This window comes from Lingula anatina, chromosome 5 (genome assembly GCF_051362555.1).
Source record: "Lingula anatina isolate TDL-2025a chromosome 5, LinAna3.0, whole genome shotgun sequence".
In the NCBI taxonomy this organism is placed as follows: Eukaryota; Metazoa; Brachiopoda; class Lingulata; order Lingulida; family Lingulidae; genus Lingula; species Lingula anatina.
Window position 1 is genome coordinate 12,532,665 of NC_141771.1, and position 18,093 is coordinate 12,550,757.

The window sequence follows — 18,093 nt, forward strand, 5'->3', positions numbered from 1 at the left end:
CCTCTGCTTGTCACATATTTAAAATATCACCTCATATCCGAGGGCATCTAGTGCACTCGTCACTAAAATTCGCTTACAAAGCCTCAGTTACGCTTCAAGGGTCACTAAAATTGCATTAAAAGTATATCACGCCTCCGAAATTGCAGGTCTTAAACAACTTACTTTACTACTCGGGAGGTTTATCCTACCTGCTCAAAACTTATCTACAAAAATAGCATGTCCTTATACAATAAACATAGGAAAATGACGACAGTTATCTAGGTCAACCAAGGCCTGGTGACGGGATAAAAAGCCATTAAGAAAAGATTGTCGACACGGCAGGGAATGCAATTGGAACGGATCTTACCCCCATCTTATTTATCTCGATAGGGCTACAAATAAAACAGAAGCCATCATGACTCATAGCCATCTGTTATCAGGAAAAGGTTGTTGTAAAGTAAGTAAGTCACATATAAAACGTGTAAATGAATGTAGACTTTGGTCATGAACTTTTTGTTATAAAATATTAACACAATGCTTTAGCTAACTTATATATATGAAGGGCTTTCATAATCTATGCAATTAGTTCACCACATCCTGATAATACAAACAGTTCATCAGATCATTTGTCAAAATAAATAAATAAATAAATAAATAAATAAATAAATAAATAAGTAAAAAAATATATACATTTAACATATAAAAGTATATTGCTAAAGTATACCGCTCCAGCTTGATGGGAAAAGGGACTCCATCTTGAGAAACATGGAGGCACGACATTGCCATAATGAAATGCAGATGTACTTAGTACATGCGAAAAAGAAATCTAACGACTCAGAACTTGTAAAACGAGTTGATAATAGATACTTTAACGTTGACTGAGTGAAAACGTATGTAAAAGATGCAGCTTTTTGCATTCCATTTTTGCGTTTTTGTTGTTTGCAGAAAGGTTTTTATTCAGGCCACACTTGAATTCCTTTCATAAAAGATTTAACCTTAATTTTTAGGACATTTATCCCTACTGGGCAAAACTTATCAAAGAAGATACAGCTGGCCTTATATTATCAACATAGGGAAATGACGCCAGTTATGCAGCTCAAGCAAGGCCTGGTGAAACAGCCAGGGCATTTTAGAAAGGTATGATATATTAGATATATTACATCTTTTGGCGCCATTTGTGCTTTTCATTTGTACTTTTCTTGCCTGACGTTATAGTAAAAGGATAATAACTCTTCGTATGAGATCTATATTTCACAATAAAAACATTGTGAACAACTCATAGAAATATAATATATTCTGTTTTACCACAAAAACAGCAGTTATAGCCATTATTGTATATCTGAGCTTGTCTTTAGACCACGTGACCTCCATTGATGGCTACACTCTGTTATAATCTTTTAAGAGATTATAACAAAAAACTTACTTTTTTTGAAAAAAAAACAGGGACTAACTTTGAATGTAAACAATGGATTCATTAACCATCGGTAAGTATGGGAAAACTGTTGTTTACTCCTGAGAAATAAATTATTTGGCCAAAACAAACAAAACAAAACAAACAGGTAAGTCAATTTTCAGTAAACTTCAATTAGCACAGCTTTAATATGCATAAACATACAAGCTACATGTTGCACAAGATCTGCTAACCAATAGTTCGCGTTTTGTCTGATAAACATACAAGCTACATGTTGCACAAGATCTGTTAACCAATAGTTCGCGTTTTGTCTGATATATATATATATATATATATATATATATATATATATATATATATGATGGACCCAATGTCCTTCGGACAACCATAACCAGAAACCGACGTCCGGAGTACCTCGGTACCTGAGGGACTTGGGTTACTGTTACACTACATCTAGATTGAAACTTTAACGAGCTCTTCCCCCATCAAGTATAAAAGGTCGTCTCATTGCTGGATGAGAAGGGAGAGGAAGAAGAGATAGAAGAAGATGATCGAGTCTGTAGATCAGCGAGCGACTGTAAGGCCGACGCTCAGGCCGCTTCTAACATGCATAATAAATGATCAGAATAACCATTTTGGTTGTTTTGTTTTGAGTCCGTCTCCGGCAAAGGCGCACGACACCAAAGTCTTACGAACCTCACGAGAGATAGAAACACCATAGCCTGAGGGTTACAATTTGGTTATTAAGAAATTATGGTATCTATGATTGGAAATGTCATGACGTTGTAATTAGGTCATAAACTTAACCCCTGTTGACCTTTAAATTAGTTGCACATGATTGATTTTTCATTTAGTTGGAACTGATATATTAAACAGGTTTTAGTGAAATACGGTTACCATGATATAGATAATATGACATTATTCACTCGAAAAGTACCATGACCTTGAAATTTGGGGGTTGTGACGTCACGAGATGTAATGGTCACAGATTAGGGAGGCTCGGACGTTAGAGTGTCTTTCTTTAGTTTGGCTGCTGCTTAGTGAAATTTGAGGTCTCGACATATCTTATAAAGTCTCCTAGCAGTGTCTGTACGCAGGTGGATGTAAGCAAAAGATGGCACAGTCTGCTATTACTAGTTTCCTAACGGGCACCAGGGAGAGGACTGGGATTGACATCCAAGATGGAGGAATATATGATGACGACGACCAGTCAAGCCCCGTACAGCCTCCTGGTAAAAGAGGTAGGCCAAATACGCCTGAAAATAGGACTGTGTCTTCTGATGCCTTTTCTAATGATCCCGACCCGAATCTTCTTAACTTTCTAAGCCAGTTTGAATCACGTATGAAAGACATGCTCACTGATTTCGAGAAACATTTGGATGAGAAAATGAAATCTGTCGATGTGAAAATTCGAGCGGCAATAAATGAGGCCATTACATCTAAAATAGCTCCCATCAAATCCCAGCTTGCCGAAATTAATGCGGAGCTGCAGGACGAACTTAGCTTGTTACGAGCAGAAAATCTGAAAATAAAAGAGGATCTAAATCAAGTAACACTTCTTGCTAATCAGAACTCTCAGTATTCGAGACGCTTACAGCTAAGATTTTCCGGGGTCCCCTTAAGTGAAATGGAGAAAAAAGAGCCTTTCAATGTGAAGCATTGCATCTCCAGCTTGGTGAAAACTTTATCTGACACACCGATTCATCCAAAACTTGTCAGCGATGATATAGAAACGGCGCATAGGCTACCTCAACATAAGAGGGCAGATCAAAGCCAAATTATAATTAGGCTGAAGTCTAAAGCTGTCCGTGATGACTTTATTGGAAATAGATTTCTGTTGAAAGGGACCGGGATCCGTGTCTATGAAGATTTAAGCCCAATGAATCGTGGTCTTTTAAGAAGACTGACGGATCACGGTTCGATCTCTAATTGTTGGTCAGACAGAGGGAAAATTCTTGGGAAAACCAAAAACGGAGTCATTCGTGTCTTCCAAGTAACTGACGACATTGACAATATTATCACCGACATGGAAAATGCCCCTGCCAAACCACCCGTAATTCGTAAACCACGCAAGCAAGTGGTGTGAGTAGCCGTCGTGCAGTCTTTTGTGTGCTTTCAATTTGCCACTGAACAACAGTCAACGTAGCTAGCTATACAACATCACTACTTAGTCAAGCTTGTGTGCTTCCATTTGTCACTAAAGAACAGCCAAGTTAGTCAGCTATATCACATCTTTTTAGCCAAGCATGTAAACATCTACACGACTGATCGGTTATCTTGTTACCACATGGAGAATGTAACTATGGAGTTGTCTCTCTATATAGCCAGTCAGAAAATACAAAATTTTAATCTGAGGTGTAACTGACCAAACATTTATTGGTGATTATCCTCGATGAGCTTTAGTTTGATTTTACGTAGGTTTTAGAGTCATGTCTCTATTAATCAATGGATAAATGCATATTTAAGCTGGTGTGTAACTAGAAAAATGTCAATTTAATTACACGATACCTGGCTCATAATGGATGAGACACCAAACGATGGTTAAGATGGATGACTTACTGTTATCAACTTCTGATGACCATTATCTGTTTTACGATGGACGAAATAGTAATCAATAACTGGTCCAGATGACATAAGTAAGCACATGCAAGCCTTGCACATCAATGACCTTACTAATGGAGATTGGTAGAAAACTTACAGCCGTATTTAATTCCGAAGCCATCCCAAACCTTGCCTTTTCTTTTCACCGTGCCATCTCAATCTACACTATACGACCTGTCAAGAGTATTATCTATTCTGTTTTGTTCTTTCCCATTTATATAACCATGTTCTTTAACTGTTTTATATGTTGTGAAGGGGAGCCGGAGGAGGGACTTGGCATGGGGATCAGGGGGGATGTATCGTGGGAGGTGTACCATCTAAATGGGGATTAGCTTGATGCAGTGGAGGGTGACGGTTGGTTGTTTCTGCTGTCTCAAAGGTATGGCTAAGAAAAGGGAAACACACCTTAAGTTCCCTTATTTAATTTATATGAAACCGTTAACCGCTCTCATCTTCCTCTTTATCATTGTAACTTTGTGCCTTTACTTGGTATATCCTATAAGTGTAACCCAAGATCATAAAGATCGGCCGGTTATTCCATTCTCCTTTGCGTGTGTCGCTGGCGGCAATCTGTCCTCACTACTGTTACTTTGTTGCATATCGCAATTATTCGCTAAATCATATTATGTGAAAACCTATATACTTATTGCGGCTGAACTACTTGCATTTTATTTAACTCTCTTCCAAACGACGTCGACATTTCAATATATAAGTCTGTCAGGATTCAAACTTCTTCTCGCCGGTGACGTACATCCCAACCCAGGGCCTAGGCTTAAACCTGAAAATGACTTAAAAATACTCTTTTCGAATATACGTAGCCTTGGGGCCGAAAACGGGCTAAGGTTTGACGCTCTATCCATTCGCGCTAAACAATTGGAAATTAATATAATCGGTCTGTGTGAAGCGGGGAAAATTCCTGAGCATTATCTGACTAGTAAATATTACATCGATGGCTATCATAATCCTTTATACTCGGAAAAGGGACGTGGCTTTATAATTTATGTGGGGAATGACATGATATATAAAATAAGAGAGGACTTGTGTAACACGGAGTTGGATTGCCTTTGGATTGAATTACAGCTTAAATATAAAAAGCTTCTGTATGGTATTTTTTACAGATCTCCAAGCCAAACTGCAAATGAAAGAAACCAATTTATAAGTCAATTATCTGATTGTCTCTATAGAGCTAAATTATCCAGATCTGACGGAATAATCATCAACGGGGACTTTAACGCCCACTCACGGAACTGGTACCTGGGTGGAAGGGATGATGTTGCAGGTGAATTGCTACATGATCTGTTCTCAACCCATGGTCTGGACCAGCTAGTAAGAGAACCAACCAGAATACAAGGTGATTCATCCTCGTGCATTGACTTGACAGTTACTGATATCCCAGGGTTGGTTACAAATGTGTCAGTTGAGGCTCCCATTGGATCGACCGATCATAGCACTCTCGTGTCCTCATTTGATGTTTTTCTGCTTAAATATAAGCCATATAAGAAAATAATCTGGAAATATGATCAAGCTAATATTCATGGTCTAAACAATGATATTATAAGCTTTGATTGGGATACCTTTTTTCAATCTCAAAATAATATACACGAAATGACTAGAAATTTTACTGAAAGATTACTCCTTATCTTTAAAAAGCATATTCCGCAAAAAGTAAGAATTATTAAAAGGAATGATAAACCTTGGTTTTCTGATAGACTAAAACATGAAATAAATAAAAAAAAGAAACTTTATGCTAAAATGAAAACCAATCCTACTCCGGGCAATATACTCTGTTATGATACTCAGTCTGTGCTTGTTAAGGAACTTATAAGGGATACGAAGGAATCCTACTTTAACAGTTTAATTGAAAGCCTTGATGAAAAACCTGGCAATGGTCGTAAATTATTTTGGCCGACTATTAAAAACCTTATCGGTTCAAAATACACTACGTCAATTCCAACCCTTTTAAACCATTCGACTGGCCAAATTGCGATTACAGATTCAGAGAAGGCCAAAGTTTTCCTAGATTATTTTTCAGAAAGGTACCATTCCGATGTAGTGACTTCCACAGCATTAGTTAACTTCCCTGATAAAACAAATGCAATTTTGACAGAAATTGATTTTAATGACACTGAGATCAAAGTTATAATCGATGATATGGATGCATCTAAGGCAAGTGGTCCGGACTCGGTGACGATAAAAATGTTAAAACTAAGCAAAGATGTTGTTGTGAAACCATTATGTATTTTATTTAATTATATTATTCAATCTAACACCTACCCTGACCTGTGGAAAATGGCGTTTATTTGCCCGATTTATAAGAAAGGTGACAGAAGTTGCATAGATAACTATAGACCAGTGTCACTTTTGAGCGTCTTATCCAAACTTTTGGAAAAAATTATTTATAAAAGGATGATTAATCATGTCGTTAACAATAATTTATTGTTTGAAAAACAATCCGGGTTTCTTAAGGGTCATAGCACTGAACACCAATTACTGGCAATTCAAAATTTGATTAGATCTAACTTTAGAAAGGGCCGAGATGTAAGAGGAATATTTCTTGATATTTCAGCCGCTTTTGATAAAGTTCCGCATAGTTTATTACTAATCAAGCTGTCAGCCTATGGTATTAAAGGTAACCTACTGTCACTATTATCCTCTTATTTGAGCGATAGAAAAGTAAAAGTCCGTATCAACGGCACGTTATCTGAATCTTCCAACGAATCTTACATCAACACTAGTGTTCCACAAGGCAGCATTCTCGGTCCTCTTCTTTTTCTTCTATATATAAATGATTTAGCAGACAACCTTTCTTCAGATTGTTTTCTATATGCTGACGACACGTCTATTTTTCAATCTTCTATTCCTTCTAACAGCCAGTCGCACGATGCACTTCAATCCGACCTCTCAAAGCTCGAGGAATGGTCTAACAGATGGAAACTGGAGTTCAAACCTGATAAGAGTTGTGAGGTTATATTCTCTACTAAGGTTACAGCGAATAAATACAGAAATCTAATATTATGTGATTTAACGATACCCCGGAAAACATTCCACAAACATCTCGGATTCGTACTAGATTCAAAACTGTCTTGTGCCGAGCATATAAGTTATCTAACTACTAAGGCCCAAAAGGCCCTGAATCCTCTTAAGTCCCTGTCCCACAGGCTCAGATCTAGGCACTTGAATATACTATATAACGCTTACGTTCTGTCTCTGCTTGATTACTGCGACATCCTATATCACTCAGCAACTAAAAGGAATCTTTCCAAACTTTCTTCTATTCACTATCAAGCTGGTCTGCTTGTTTTAGGTGCTCTGCCCGGTTCGAACACAATCAAAGTGCTTAGAGAGCTGAACTGGGCTACTTTGGAAAACCGTAGAATAATGCATGCAAAAAAGGTTATGTTCACTATCCATCACAATATGGCTCCTACATATATTATTAAAGATTTCCGGTCTTTTAAAAATCTAATAACCCCGCAAACAAGAGAGTCCTCGTATAGAGATTACATCATCCCAGCCAAGTTTACATTTCAGGGTCCTGAATACTTACTCGTGTCTTCATGGAATAGTCTCAGTCTCGAACGAAAGTATACCCCAAATATCGCGTTATTCAAGCATTCTCTGAAATCCGAACTATTTTCTGGTTCGTTATCTACTACCACCCTAAAGTTAGAAAGAAAGAATGAAAAATATCTAAACCGTGCGCGTGTAGATCTTTTGTTCAAATCCCAATTATATAACCACAACTGGGACTCGGTAAATTCTCCGAACTGCTCTTGTGGGAAACCTGAGACTATACGCCATTTTTTCTTCCAGTGCCCACGGAGGCAGTTGAAGTATCGTGATTTTCATTTGTCTATTCAGAATGTCCTGGGCGCTAACAATACAAAATTTAGAACGCAGCTTGATAAGATTTCTTTGTTTCTACACGGCCACAAAACTTTAACAACTGGACAGAATGATAAAATATTCGATATTGTCTCGACGTTTTTAATTGATAATGCTTAATTGCTTTTATAAGTTCACCCTCCCGACCCTCCTTCTCTTGATCAACTAATATATCACTTCCCGCATATATCGCCCGTGCCTTTCCCTGTAGTGCCCTTCCCTGTTGCTCTCCTTTACAACAATAAGTACTATTTAGTGTTATCATAACTATAATCATTACCTATATATAATCATATTTAAGTCATTTTGTTACTAGAATTACATTAACGCAAGCGAGCCCATAATGCTGTGGCGACGTGCCGCCTGCTCTGAATGAATTTTTTTTTGTATATCTTGATTGTAGAAATAAATCTGTTTAAAAAAAAAAAAACCTTGAAATTTGTTCATAACCTTGGCCTCTGGTGACCATAAAAATACTTGCAAGTGTTCGGCAGTGCCTCACTTGGTTGGCATTGCTTCTTATAACATGTTTCTATTACAAAGGGAAACTGTAATGTATACAATATGGCATTTTTGCGCCAAAAATGCCTTGACCTTGTAATTAGGCCATGACCCAAGGTGCCCTTGGCAATAATTGCAATAGATTGACAGTACCTTTCTTAATAGAAATTGATACTTAAAACATGTTTCTGTGACATTGGGTTCCCAAGATATGGACTTAAAGGTGATCATCCCTATTCAATGGCGGCCATTTTGGATCTTTGTGGAAAACGAGATTTTGCCAAGGCGGGATTCATGAGAGAAATTTTAGGGCTATATCGGGCCTTCAACGGACCAGAATCAGTTGTGAACCCTTTGTCACCAATTTTTCTAACCTATGTTGTTTATTGACTGGCCTATTGACTTTTCTAACCTAAGTTGTTTATTGACTGGCCTATTTCCGCTTTATGCCCTCCCAGACAATTAGAATGAGGAAATTGAAACTGAATATTAGTAGACACATCATACTGATGAATCAATAGAGACTGTGCACGCCGGAAGTCTCTCAGATTTGCCTGTGATTCGTCCGAATTAACAGAACGGATGGATCACGGTTCATGCCACACCGGTTTTCAATTTTCACGTGGTTGTGTATCGCTCGGCAAACGGTGTGCGACTGGTAACCTATAGCTTGAATGTGGTTTTTAGAGGTTGCAGATACCATGCCTACTGCAGCCTGGTATCAACCCGTTGCTACAAGGTTGCCAATCAAAATATTTTTATTTTGTTCTATTTGTACTTATTCAGCTTGCAAAGAGATCGCAAGCGACCGCCAGATTTTGTGGTAGCTAAACTATTAGGGTTAAGGTTCAAAGCTAATTGTACGTGACCAGTGCTTTATATGCTTTTACTGGTTAAATGTGATTAAATTAAACAGGCAATATCAAACAAGCTTAGTGTTTAAAAAATCAAATGCCACAGTGCAACCTTGGTTTTTCTTTGCTTCTTCAGCCAGTGGAATACCCTCAAATAACTGGCTCGGAACATTGGAGACGAAAAATGCGCACCCAATTTAGGGCCTTCGACGTAAACGGTGATGGTTACTTGACAAAAGAAGATTTAGAGATGAGCGCCAGGCGGAGTTCAGAGTTCATGAAGCTTGATGGTAAATGTATTAATTTTTAATATAAATGACAATATTGGTTTCATACTTTATAGATTTATTTGATAATCAAAGCAATACTACGTATTGTGTATCTAAAATATTTTATCACTTATCCAGAATGTAACCGCTTTTTATTTTGTACTATTTGTCTTACTATTTATACTGTAATGTATACATTTTAGAAGAAAACACTCAAATTCTTCTGAGCCAACGCCTTACCTACTGGAGAGATTCAATTTCTAAAGATTCGACAGGCAGAAATACAGATAAAATTTCCGAGGATAAGTTTGTGGAGAATCAGCTCGTCAACATGAACGACAGCAATTGTCGAGAAATTTTGTTTGATGCCATTTGTTCAAGATTTCAGATGATGGATCTTGACGGCGATGGGCTTATTTCTCCAGATGAACATGCTGCTATATTCTACGGTTTCAACATCCCTACTGAGCATTCAAAGAAAGTATTCGACATCATAGACAGCGACAGTGACGGCTTCATTACCCAAGAAGAGTTCGTTCGCGCACTCACTGAATTCGATTTAACCGAAAATCCTGACAACGAATACAACGAGTGCTACGGTCCGCTCGTTGACAATGAAAATTGATGTTTTTTCTATCGTCAAAAAGAGAAAGAAAAACAAATATTCTGCCCAAATGATTATTGAGGTTACAAAAAACACGCATGTACTGCAATGAATATAACATTTCATATATTAGATTCGAGATGAGTGCCTAAACATACGGGATCAATAGAAACGACAGGAACAGAAATAGTGTCGAATGTGTAAAACGCAAAATGAAGAAAATGACATATGTATTGCAGGAGAGGATTGTTGTTCTTGTATTTTAACTTAGTCACATACAAAGAAGTGTACATGAATTTACACGTTTGATCGTGAAATATTTGTTGTAAGACGCCACCACAGAATGCTACAACTCTTTCAAATATATTCAAAAATTTGATATACCTCAATTTATTTGATAGCTTGTAACAAACAAAGAGTTTGCTCTAGCTTGAACTGACATATATAAAAGCTGATATCAAGGCTTTTCATAAACTAACAATGTTACGTAGCTTTACAAAATAGGCGTGAGTAGAAACACCAACAATTACATCATTATATGTTTTAAATATTAGTTCATCGTTAACATATCGTATATTAGACACGTGTATAGTTTTTTTAGATAAATATTTTAACACGTAGTATGAATTGTATGAGACCATGCAATCAACCTTACCGATATGGTCGGATGCTGTATGCTTCTGTCAAAATTATAGGCTTTTATTTCAAATGTAGTCCATTTGAATGCAAAAAAAAAAAAACTTTTTTCACAAAATAAGCCTCAACTTTCATGATGTTCACCTCTAATTCTTGTAAATCTACCTTTGCCGTCATGCAGTATTTTCATCTCAATAGTTTTATCTAAACACATGCTGACATTTCCAAAGGCCTGACGCCTTGCGCTAGTTACATTTGCCGAATAGCCAAATATACAGTAGTGGCTTTCTTTATGCTGTTCAGAATTGATTAATTTTGCATCAAAAGTATCAAAATGATGATTGAGTGTACTTAAATATGTATTAGTATCTTCCCCTGTACCTTTGACAGTGTTGCTGTCTTTTCTAAGATTTCAAGCGAGATGTACCATTAAAGATAGACCGAGGTCCTTTTCTCATAGATCTGTATACTAAAGCTACATGTATTATACCGGTACACTTGCAAAGGCCCTTACGTAAAAGTACGCACGATACTCCCCAACACAAGTTCGTTCCTTGCTCTTTACCTAATTAATAATAACTTTACAGAAAGATCGAGGCTCCGTACAGGCGATTCTCTTACGTAAAACGTAGGGATTAAAGTTGTCAACTTCACAAGGCGTAAAAGTGCAACGCCAAAGTAAACCGTTCCTACTCGATGAGAAAAGGGTCTCAGTCTCGAGAAACTTGGTGACACGCCATTGCTATAATGAAATGCAGATACACATAATATATGCGATAAGAAAACTAACGGCCCCGAACTTCATTGCGTTCTGACTATCAGCTTACAAAACGAGTTGATATGTGATACTTAAATGGTGACTGGGTGAAAATGAACACAAAAGAAAGAGCTTCTCTCACATTTTAATGAATGTCTTTTTGTAACCTGCATACAAATGTTTTATTCAGACCACACTATCATTCGTAACATAGAACAAGCGTGTGAAATTAAAGCGCCTTGCGGGTCAAAAATTTCTTGCAAAGCAATGCTGAATATGTCCAGACTTATTCAACACCGCCTGCTTGGGCTAGCGATGATAGGACCACCTAACAGAAAATATGGAAGATTTATCCTACTTGCACAAAACTTATCAAAGAAGATACAGCCGCCTGTATTTGATAAACAAACGGAAATGACGCCAGTTATCCACCTCAAGCAAGGCCTGGTGAAACAGCCATGGCGTTTTAGAAAGGTTAGTGATATGAGATATTGTTTTAAATCTTTCGTCTCCATGTACTCATTTTCAAGTCAATAAATCCTTGTCTAAAATAATATCAAAGCAAGACATCCCTCAGTAATGTTCAATTCCAAAGCAAAGATTTGTTAAAATAGGTGGTACTTTTGTCTGCGATATATCATGTGATGAAGTAATTAAAGTAATTTTTGACATCTGTCAGGCTTTTGGTAGTGGAGATTTTTATGATGGTAAGTCTGGGACATACTGTGCTTGTAACCTTTTTGTAACCCTTTGGCGAACTCAGTCGCAAGGAGGTTGTCATAGGTTTTTAAGTGGTTGCATAATGTTGCTTACAGGTTGCAAGCTATCATTGACACATAAACATTTTTTTGTGCACCGACAACAGATGCGACTGAGGATGACAAATATTGGTACCCCAATGGTTGCTTATCGGTCTTTTCTTTGTTGCCAGTAGTTCGTTATAACCATACTAAAACCAGGCCACTTGCAACTGCACGGTTGAACAAGGACTTAAGCATAATGAAATTTATAATTATCATTATAACAGTGTTGGTTGCAATACGAATTAGATATTTAGCTATAGTAATGTATGTTTTCTTACAATCGTTAAAAAAAGAAAGCGCGTGACGAAACTAACCTGACTTCCAAGTATACAGCAGCCAACACGCTTCCTGGTCTTTATGAAGGTTCCATTTCACTAGCTTTTCTTGTCTTCTGAGAGGGAAATAGATATGAAATCAACTACCGCCATAAGTTTGCAACACATATGATCTGTGCGACCTTGTGGTTACCAGTTGGCAATCGATCGCTACAGTCCTGCAGCCGTTTCTCATTTATCAAGTGGTCGCTGACAGGTTGTGTATCGCCCTGCAAACGGTGTGCGACTGGTAAACAATAGGTTGAATGTGCTTTTTAGAGGTTGCAGATACCATACACACCGCAACATTGTTGTGCAAGAGATTGCCGATCAAAATATGCCAAAGCTTCTTATTCAGCTCGCAAAGTTATCACAAGCGACCGCCAGATTTTGTGGCTGCTAAACGTTTGCCAAAAGGTTGCAAATACTGTGTGACCCATGTTTTACTGGCCAAATATGAATAAATACAATAAGCAATATAAAATAAGTGCCGAAGTGTAACCTTGGTATTTTATTGCTCGTTCAGCCTGTGGAATACCCTCAAGTAACTGGATCGGATCATTGGAGACGAAAAATGCGCACCTTATTTAGGGCCTTCGACATAAACAGTGATGGTTACTTGACAATAGAAGATGTAGAGATGAGCGCCAGGCGGAGTTCAGAGTTCATGAAGCTTGATGGTAAATGTATTAATTTTTAATATAAATGACAATATTGGTTTCATACTTACAGGCTTGTTTGGCTATAAAAGCAATACTATATATTATGTTTCTTAAATATTTGATCATTTATCCAGTAAGTAATCCCTTTTTATTTCGCACAGACGCGTGCACACGCATTTAACGTACAGTCAGTCAAAACAATTAAAAACAAATTTAAAAAGGACTATTGTAATATACATTGTCATTATATTATATATTTGTATATATACTGTAATGTATACATTTCAGACGAAAACACTAAAATTATTCTTGACCAACGCCTTACCCACTGGAGAGATTCAATTTCTAGAGATTCGACAGGATGGAAAACAAGTAAGTTATCCGAGGGTCAGTTCGTGGAGAATCAGCTCGTCAACATGAACGACAATCATTTCCGAGAAAGTTTCTTTGATACCCTTTGTTCAAGATTTCAAATGATGGATCTTAACGGTGATGGACTTATTTCTCCAGATGAACATGCTGCTATTTTCTTCAGTTTCAACGTCCCTACTGAGCACTCGAAGAAAATATTCGACATCATAGACAGCGACAGTGACGGCTTCATTACACAAGAAGAGTTCATTCGCGCAATCGCTGAATTCTGTTTTACGGAAAATCCTGACAACGAATACAACGAGTTCTACGGTCCGCTCGTTGACAATGAAAATTGATGTTTTTTTTTCTATCGCCAAAAAGAGCAAAAAACAAAAAAAAAAACAAAAAAAAAAAAAACAAATATTTTGCCCAAATAATTATTGAGTTTACAAGACATAAACAGTGACGGTTACATCATTATATGTTTTAAATATTAGTTCATCGTAAACATATTGTATGTTAGACACGTGTATAAGTTTTTTTAGATAAATATTTTAACACGTAGTATGAATTGTATGAGACCATGCAATCAACCTTACCGATATGGTCGGATGCTGTATGCTTCTGTCAAAATTATAAGCTTTTATTTCAAATGTAGTCCATTTGAATGCAAAAAAAAAAAAACTTTTTTCACAAAATAAGCCTCAACTTTCATGATGTTCACCTTTAATTCTTGTAAATCTACCTTTGCCGTCATGCAGTATTTTCATCTCAATAGTTTTATCTAAACACATGCTGACATTTCCAAAGGCCTGACGCCTTGCGCTAGTTACATTTGCCGAATAGCCAAATATACAGTAGTGGCCTTCTTTATGCTGTTCAGAATTGGTTAATTTTGCATCAAAAGTAAATGATGATTGAGTGCACTTAAATATGTATTAGTATCTTCCCCTGTACCTTTGACAGTGTTGCTGTCTTTTCTAAGATTTCAAGCGAGATGTACCATTAAAGATAGACCGAGGTCCTTTTCTCATAGATCTGTATACTAAAGCTACATGTATTATACCGGTACACTTGCAAAGGCCCTTACGTAAAAGTACGCACGATACTCCCCAACACAAGTTCGTTCCTTGCTCTTTACCTAATTAATAATAACTTTACATATATAGTTTAGTTTAGTTTAGTTTATTTCACTGTAACATATGCATCCACTTGTGTGGATGAAAATGACAATATGAATACAATTTTTGTGAATATGTTATTAAACAATCACAATGAGTAAGGATATTTAATTATTTACTATTTAAAAGAGAGATCGAGGCTCCGTACAGGCGATTCTTTTACGTAAAACGTAGGGATTAAAGTTGTCAACTTCACAAGGCGTAAAAGTGCAACGCCAAAGTAAACCGTTCCTACTCGATGAGAAAAGGGTCTCAGTCTCGAGAAACTTGGTGACACGCCATTGCTATAATGAATTGCAGATACACATAATATATGCGATACGAAAACTAACGGCCCCGAACTTCATTGCGTTCAAATCAGCTTACAAAACGAGTTGATATGCGATACTTAAATGTTGACTGGGTGAAAATGAACACAAAAGAAAGAGCTTCTCTCACATTTTAATGAATATGTCTTTTTGTAACCTGCATACAAATGTTTTATTCAGACCACACAATCATTCGTAACATAGAACAAGCGTGTGAAATTAAAGCACCTTGCGGGCCAAAAATTTCTTGCAAAGCAATGCTGAATATGTCCAGACTTATTCAACACCGCCTGCTTGGGCTAGCGATGATAGGACCACCTAACAGAAAATATGGAAGATTTATCCTACTTGCACAAAACTTATCAAAGAAGATACAGCCGCCCGTATTTGTTAAACAAAGGGAAATGACGCCAGTTATCCACCTCAAGCAAGGCCTGGTGAAACAGTCATGGCGTTTTAGAAAGGTTAGTGATATAAGATATTGTTTTAAATCTTTCGTCTCCATGTGCTCATTTTCAAGTCAATAAATCCTTGTCTAAAATACTATCAAAGCAAGACATAGAGCTCTCAGTAATGTTCAATTCCAAAGCGAAGATTTGTTAAAAAAAGGTAGTACTTTTGTCTGCGATATATCATGTCATGAAGCAATTAAAGTAATTTTTGACATCTATCAGGCTTTTGATAGTGGATATATTAATGATGGTAAGTCTGGGTCATACTGCGCTTGCAACTTTTTTGTAACCCTTTGGCAAATTCAGTCGCAAGGAGGTTGTCATAGGTTTTTAAGTGGTTGCATAATGTTGCTTACAGGTTGCAAGCTATCATTGACACATAAACATTTTTTGTGCACCGACAACAGATGCGACTGAGGATGACAAATATTGGTACCCCAATGGTTGCTTATCGGTCTTTTCTTTGTTGCCAGTAGTTCGTTATAACCAGACTAAAACCAGGCCACTTGCAACTGCACGGTTAAACAAGGACTTAAGCATAATGAATTTCGGGGTTCGAAAGAACCGCCCCTTTTGCTGGGAAAAGGTCCACTCTGGGTAAAATTTGATCTAGGTACACGAAGTTTTTATGGAAAAAGGTCCACTTTACTGGCCAAATGTGAATAAATACAACAAGCAATATTGAATAAGTGCCGAAGTGTAAACTTTGTATTTCCGTGCTCTTTCAGCCTGTGGAATACCCTCAAATAACTGGCTCGGTTCACTGGAGACGAAAAATGCGCACCTTATTTAGGGCCTTCGACGTAAACGGTGATGGTTACTTGACAAAAGAAGATTTTGAGATGAGCGCCAGGCGTGGTTCAGAGTACATGAATCTTGATGGTAAGTGTATTTTAATAAATGTATTTTAATACACAAAATTAAATTTTTGAATATAAATAGAAATATTGGTTTCATATTGTAGGCTCGTTTGGCAATAAAAGCAATATTGTGTTTCTTTAATATTTTATCATTTATCCAGTAAGTAACCCTTTTTTATTTCGCACAGACGCGTGCACACGCATTTAACGTACAAATGTGTCTTTCAGTCAAAACAATTAAAAAACAAATATAAAAAAGGACTATTGTAATATACATAGTCATTGTCTATTTATATATATACTGTAATGTATACATTTCAGACGAAAACACTAAAATTCTTCTAGACCAACGCCTTATCTACTGGAGAGATTCAATTTCTAAAGATTCGACAGGTAGGAATACAAGTAAAATATTCGAGGATCAGTTCGTGGAGAATCAGCTCGTCAACATGAACGACATCAATTTCCGAGAAATTTACTGTGATATCCTTTCTTCGAGATTTCAAATGATGGATCTTGACGGCGATGGACTTATTTCTCCAGATAAACATGCTGCTATTTTCTACAGTTTCAATATCCCTACTGAGCACTCAAAGAAAGTATTCGACATCATAGATAGCGACAGTGACGGCTTCATTACCCAAGAAGATTTCATTCACGCATATATTGAATTTTATTTAACCGAAAATCCTGACAACAAATACAACGAGTGCTACGGTCCGCTCGTTGACAATAAAAATTGATGTTTTTTTTCTATCGCCAAAAGAGAAAAAACAAATGTTTTGCCCAAATGATTGTCGAGTTTACAAGAAACACATATGTACTGCAATGAAAATAACATTTCATATATTAAGTTTTCGAGATAAGGACCTAAATATACGGGATCAGTAAAAAAAGGCAAGTACAGAAATAAATGCCGAATGTGTAAAACACAAAATGAACAAAATGACCTATGAATTCCAGGAGAGGACTGTTGTACTTGTATATTACCTTAGTCACATATAAAGTAATATAAATGAATGTAGACGTTTGTTCGTGAAATATTTGTTGTGAGACGATAACACATGATGCTAAAACTCTCTGAAATATATTCAAAGATTTGATATATTACAATTAATTTAATAGCTTGTAACAGGCACGTAGTTTGCTCTAGCATTAGCTTGCACTGACACTAAAAGCAGATATCAAGTCTTTTCATAAAGTAAAAATGTTATGTAGCTTAAAAGAAAAGCCGTGAATAGGAACACCAACAGTTACATCAATATTTATCGTAAACATACCCCATATTACACACCTGTATAAGTTTTCTTAAATTAATATTTTTACACGCAGTATGAATTGTATGAGACCAATCAACCTTACCGATATGGTTGCATGCTGTATGCTTATGTCAAAATTAAAAGCTTTTATTTCAAATGTTGTCCATTTGAATGTAAAAAACATTTTTCACAAAATAAGCCTCAACTCTCATGGCGTTCATCTTCAATTCTTGTACATCTTCTTTTGCAGTTATGTAGTATTTTCATGTCTGTAGTTTCATCTAAAAACACACTGCCATTTCCACAGGTCTGATGCCTTGCGCTAGTTGTATTTTCCGAATAACCACAGATACAGTAGTAAAATTAAAGAACCAATGCTAGAATTGTAGAATTGGTTAATTTT

The 18,093-nt window shown here is 36.7% G+C and overlaps 3 protein-coding genes across 3 annotated transcripts; all 3 read left to right on the forward strand.

The window, feature by feature from the left end:
- Nucleotides 1-951: 951 nt before the first annotated feature.
- Nucleotides 952-10,846, forward strand: LOC106165358 (sarcoplasmic calcium-binding protein-like). Its single transcript, XM_087013928.1, has 3 exons — nucleotides 952-1,116; nucleotides 9,368-9,521; nucleotides 9,704-10,846. Exons 1-3 carry the CDS (start codon nucleotides 1,057-1,059, stop codon nucleotides 10,123-10,125), a joined length of 636 nt encoding a protein of 211 aa, XP_086870054.1. The 5' UTR covers nucleotides 952-1,056; the 3' UTR covers nucleotides 10,126-10,846.
- A 1,065-nt stretch (nucleotides 10,847-11,911) lies between these two features.
- LOC106165357 (sarcoplasmic calcium-binding protein-like) lies at nucleotides 11,912-13,986 on the forward strand. Its single transcript, XM_013543542.2, has 3 exons — nucleotides 11,912-11,971; nucleotides 13,141-13,294; nucleotides 13,565-13,986. The coding sequence occupies exons 1-3, from the start codon at nucleotides 11,912-11,914 to the stop codon at nucleotides 13,984-13,986; spliced, it is 636 nt and encodes a 211-aa protein (XP_013398996.2).
- Nucleotides 13,987-16,279: 2,293 nt separating this feature from the next.
- Nucleotides 16,280-17,847, forward strand: LOC147761656 (sarcoplasmic calcium-binding protein-like). Its single transcript, XM_087013932.1, has 2 exons — nucleotides 16,280-16,453; nucleotides 16,753-17,847. Exons 1-2 carry the CDS (start codon nucleotides 16,348-16,350, stop codon nucleotides 17,172-17,174), a joined length of 528 nt encoding a protein of 175 aa, XP_086870058.1. The 5' UTR covers nucleotides 16,280-16,347; the 3' UTR covers nucleotides 17,175-17,847.
- The last annotated feature ends 246 nt before the right edge of the window (nucleotides 17,848-18,093 follow it).

Bases quoted from the DNA above. Each gene is read 5' to 3' on its own strand.
- LOC106165358 (XM_087013928.1), top strand. From the start codon at position 1,057: ATGACGCCAGTTATGCAGCTCAAGCAAGGCCTGGTGAAACAGCCAGGG. The intron at 1,117-9,367 runs GTATGATATATT...TTGCTTCTTCAG, and splicing joins AGCCAGGGCATTTTAGAAAG to CCAGTGGAATACCCTCAAAT. The intron at 9,522-9,703 runs GTAAATGTATTA...TATACATTTTAG, and splicing joins AGAGTTCATGAAGCTTGATG to AAGAAAACACTCAAATTCTT.
- LOC106165357 (XM_013543542.2), top strand. From the start codon at position 11,912: ATGACGCCAGTTATCCACCTCAAGCAAGGCCTGGTGAAACAGCCATGG. The intron at 11,972-13,140 runs GTTAGTGATATG...TTGCTCGTTCAG, and splicing joins AGCCATGGCGTTTTAGAAAG to CCTGTGGAATACCCTCAAGT. The intron at 13,295-13,564 runs GTAAATGTATTA...TATACATTTCAG, and splicing joins AGAGTTCATGAAGCTTGATG to ACGAAAACACTAAAATTATT.
- LOC147761656 (XM_087013932.1), top strand. From the start codon at position 16,348: ATGCGCACCTTATTTAGGGCCTTCGACGTAAACGGTGATGGTTACTTG. The intron at 16,454-16,752 runs GTAAGTGTATTT...TATACATTTCAG, and splicing joins AGAGTACATGAATCTTGATG to ACGAAAACACTAAAATTCTT.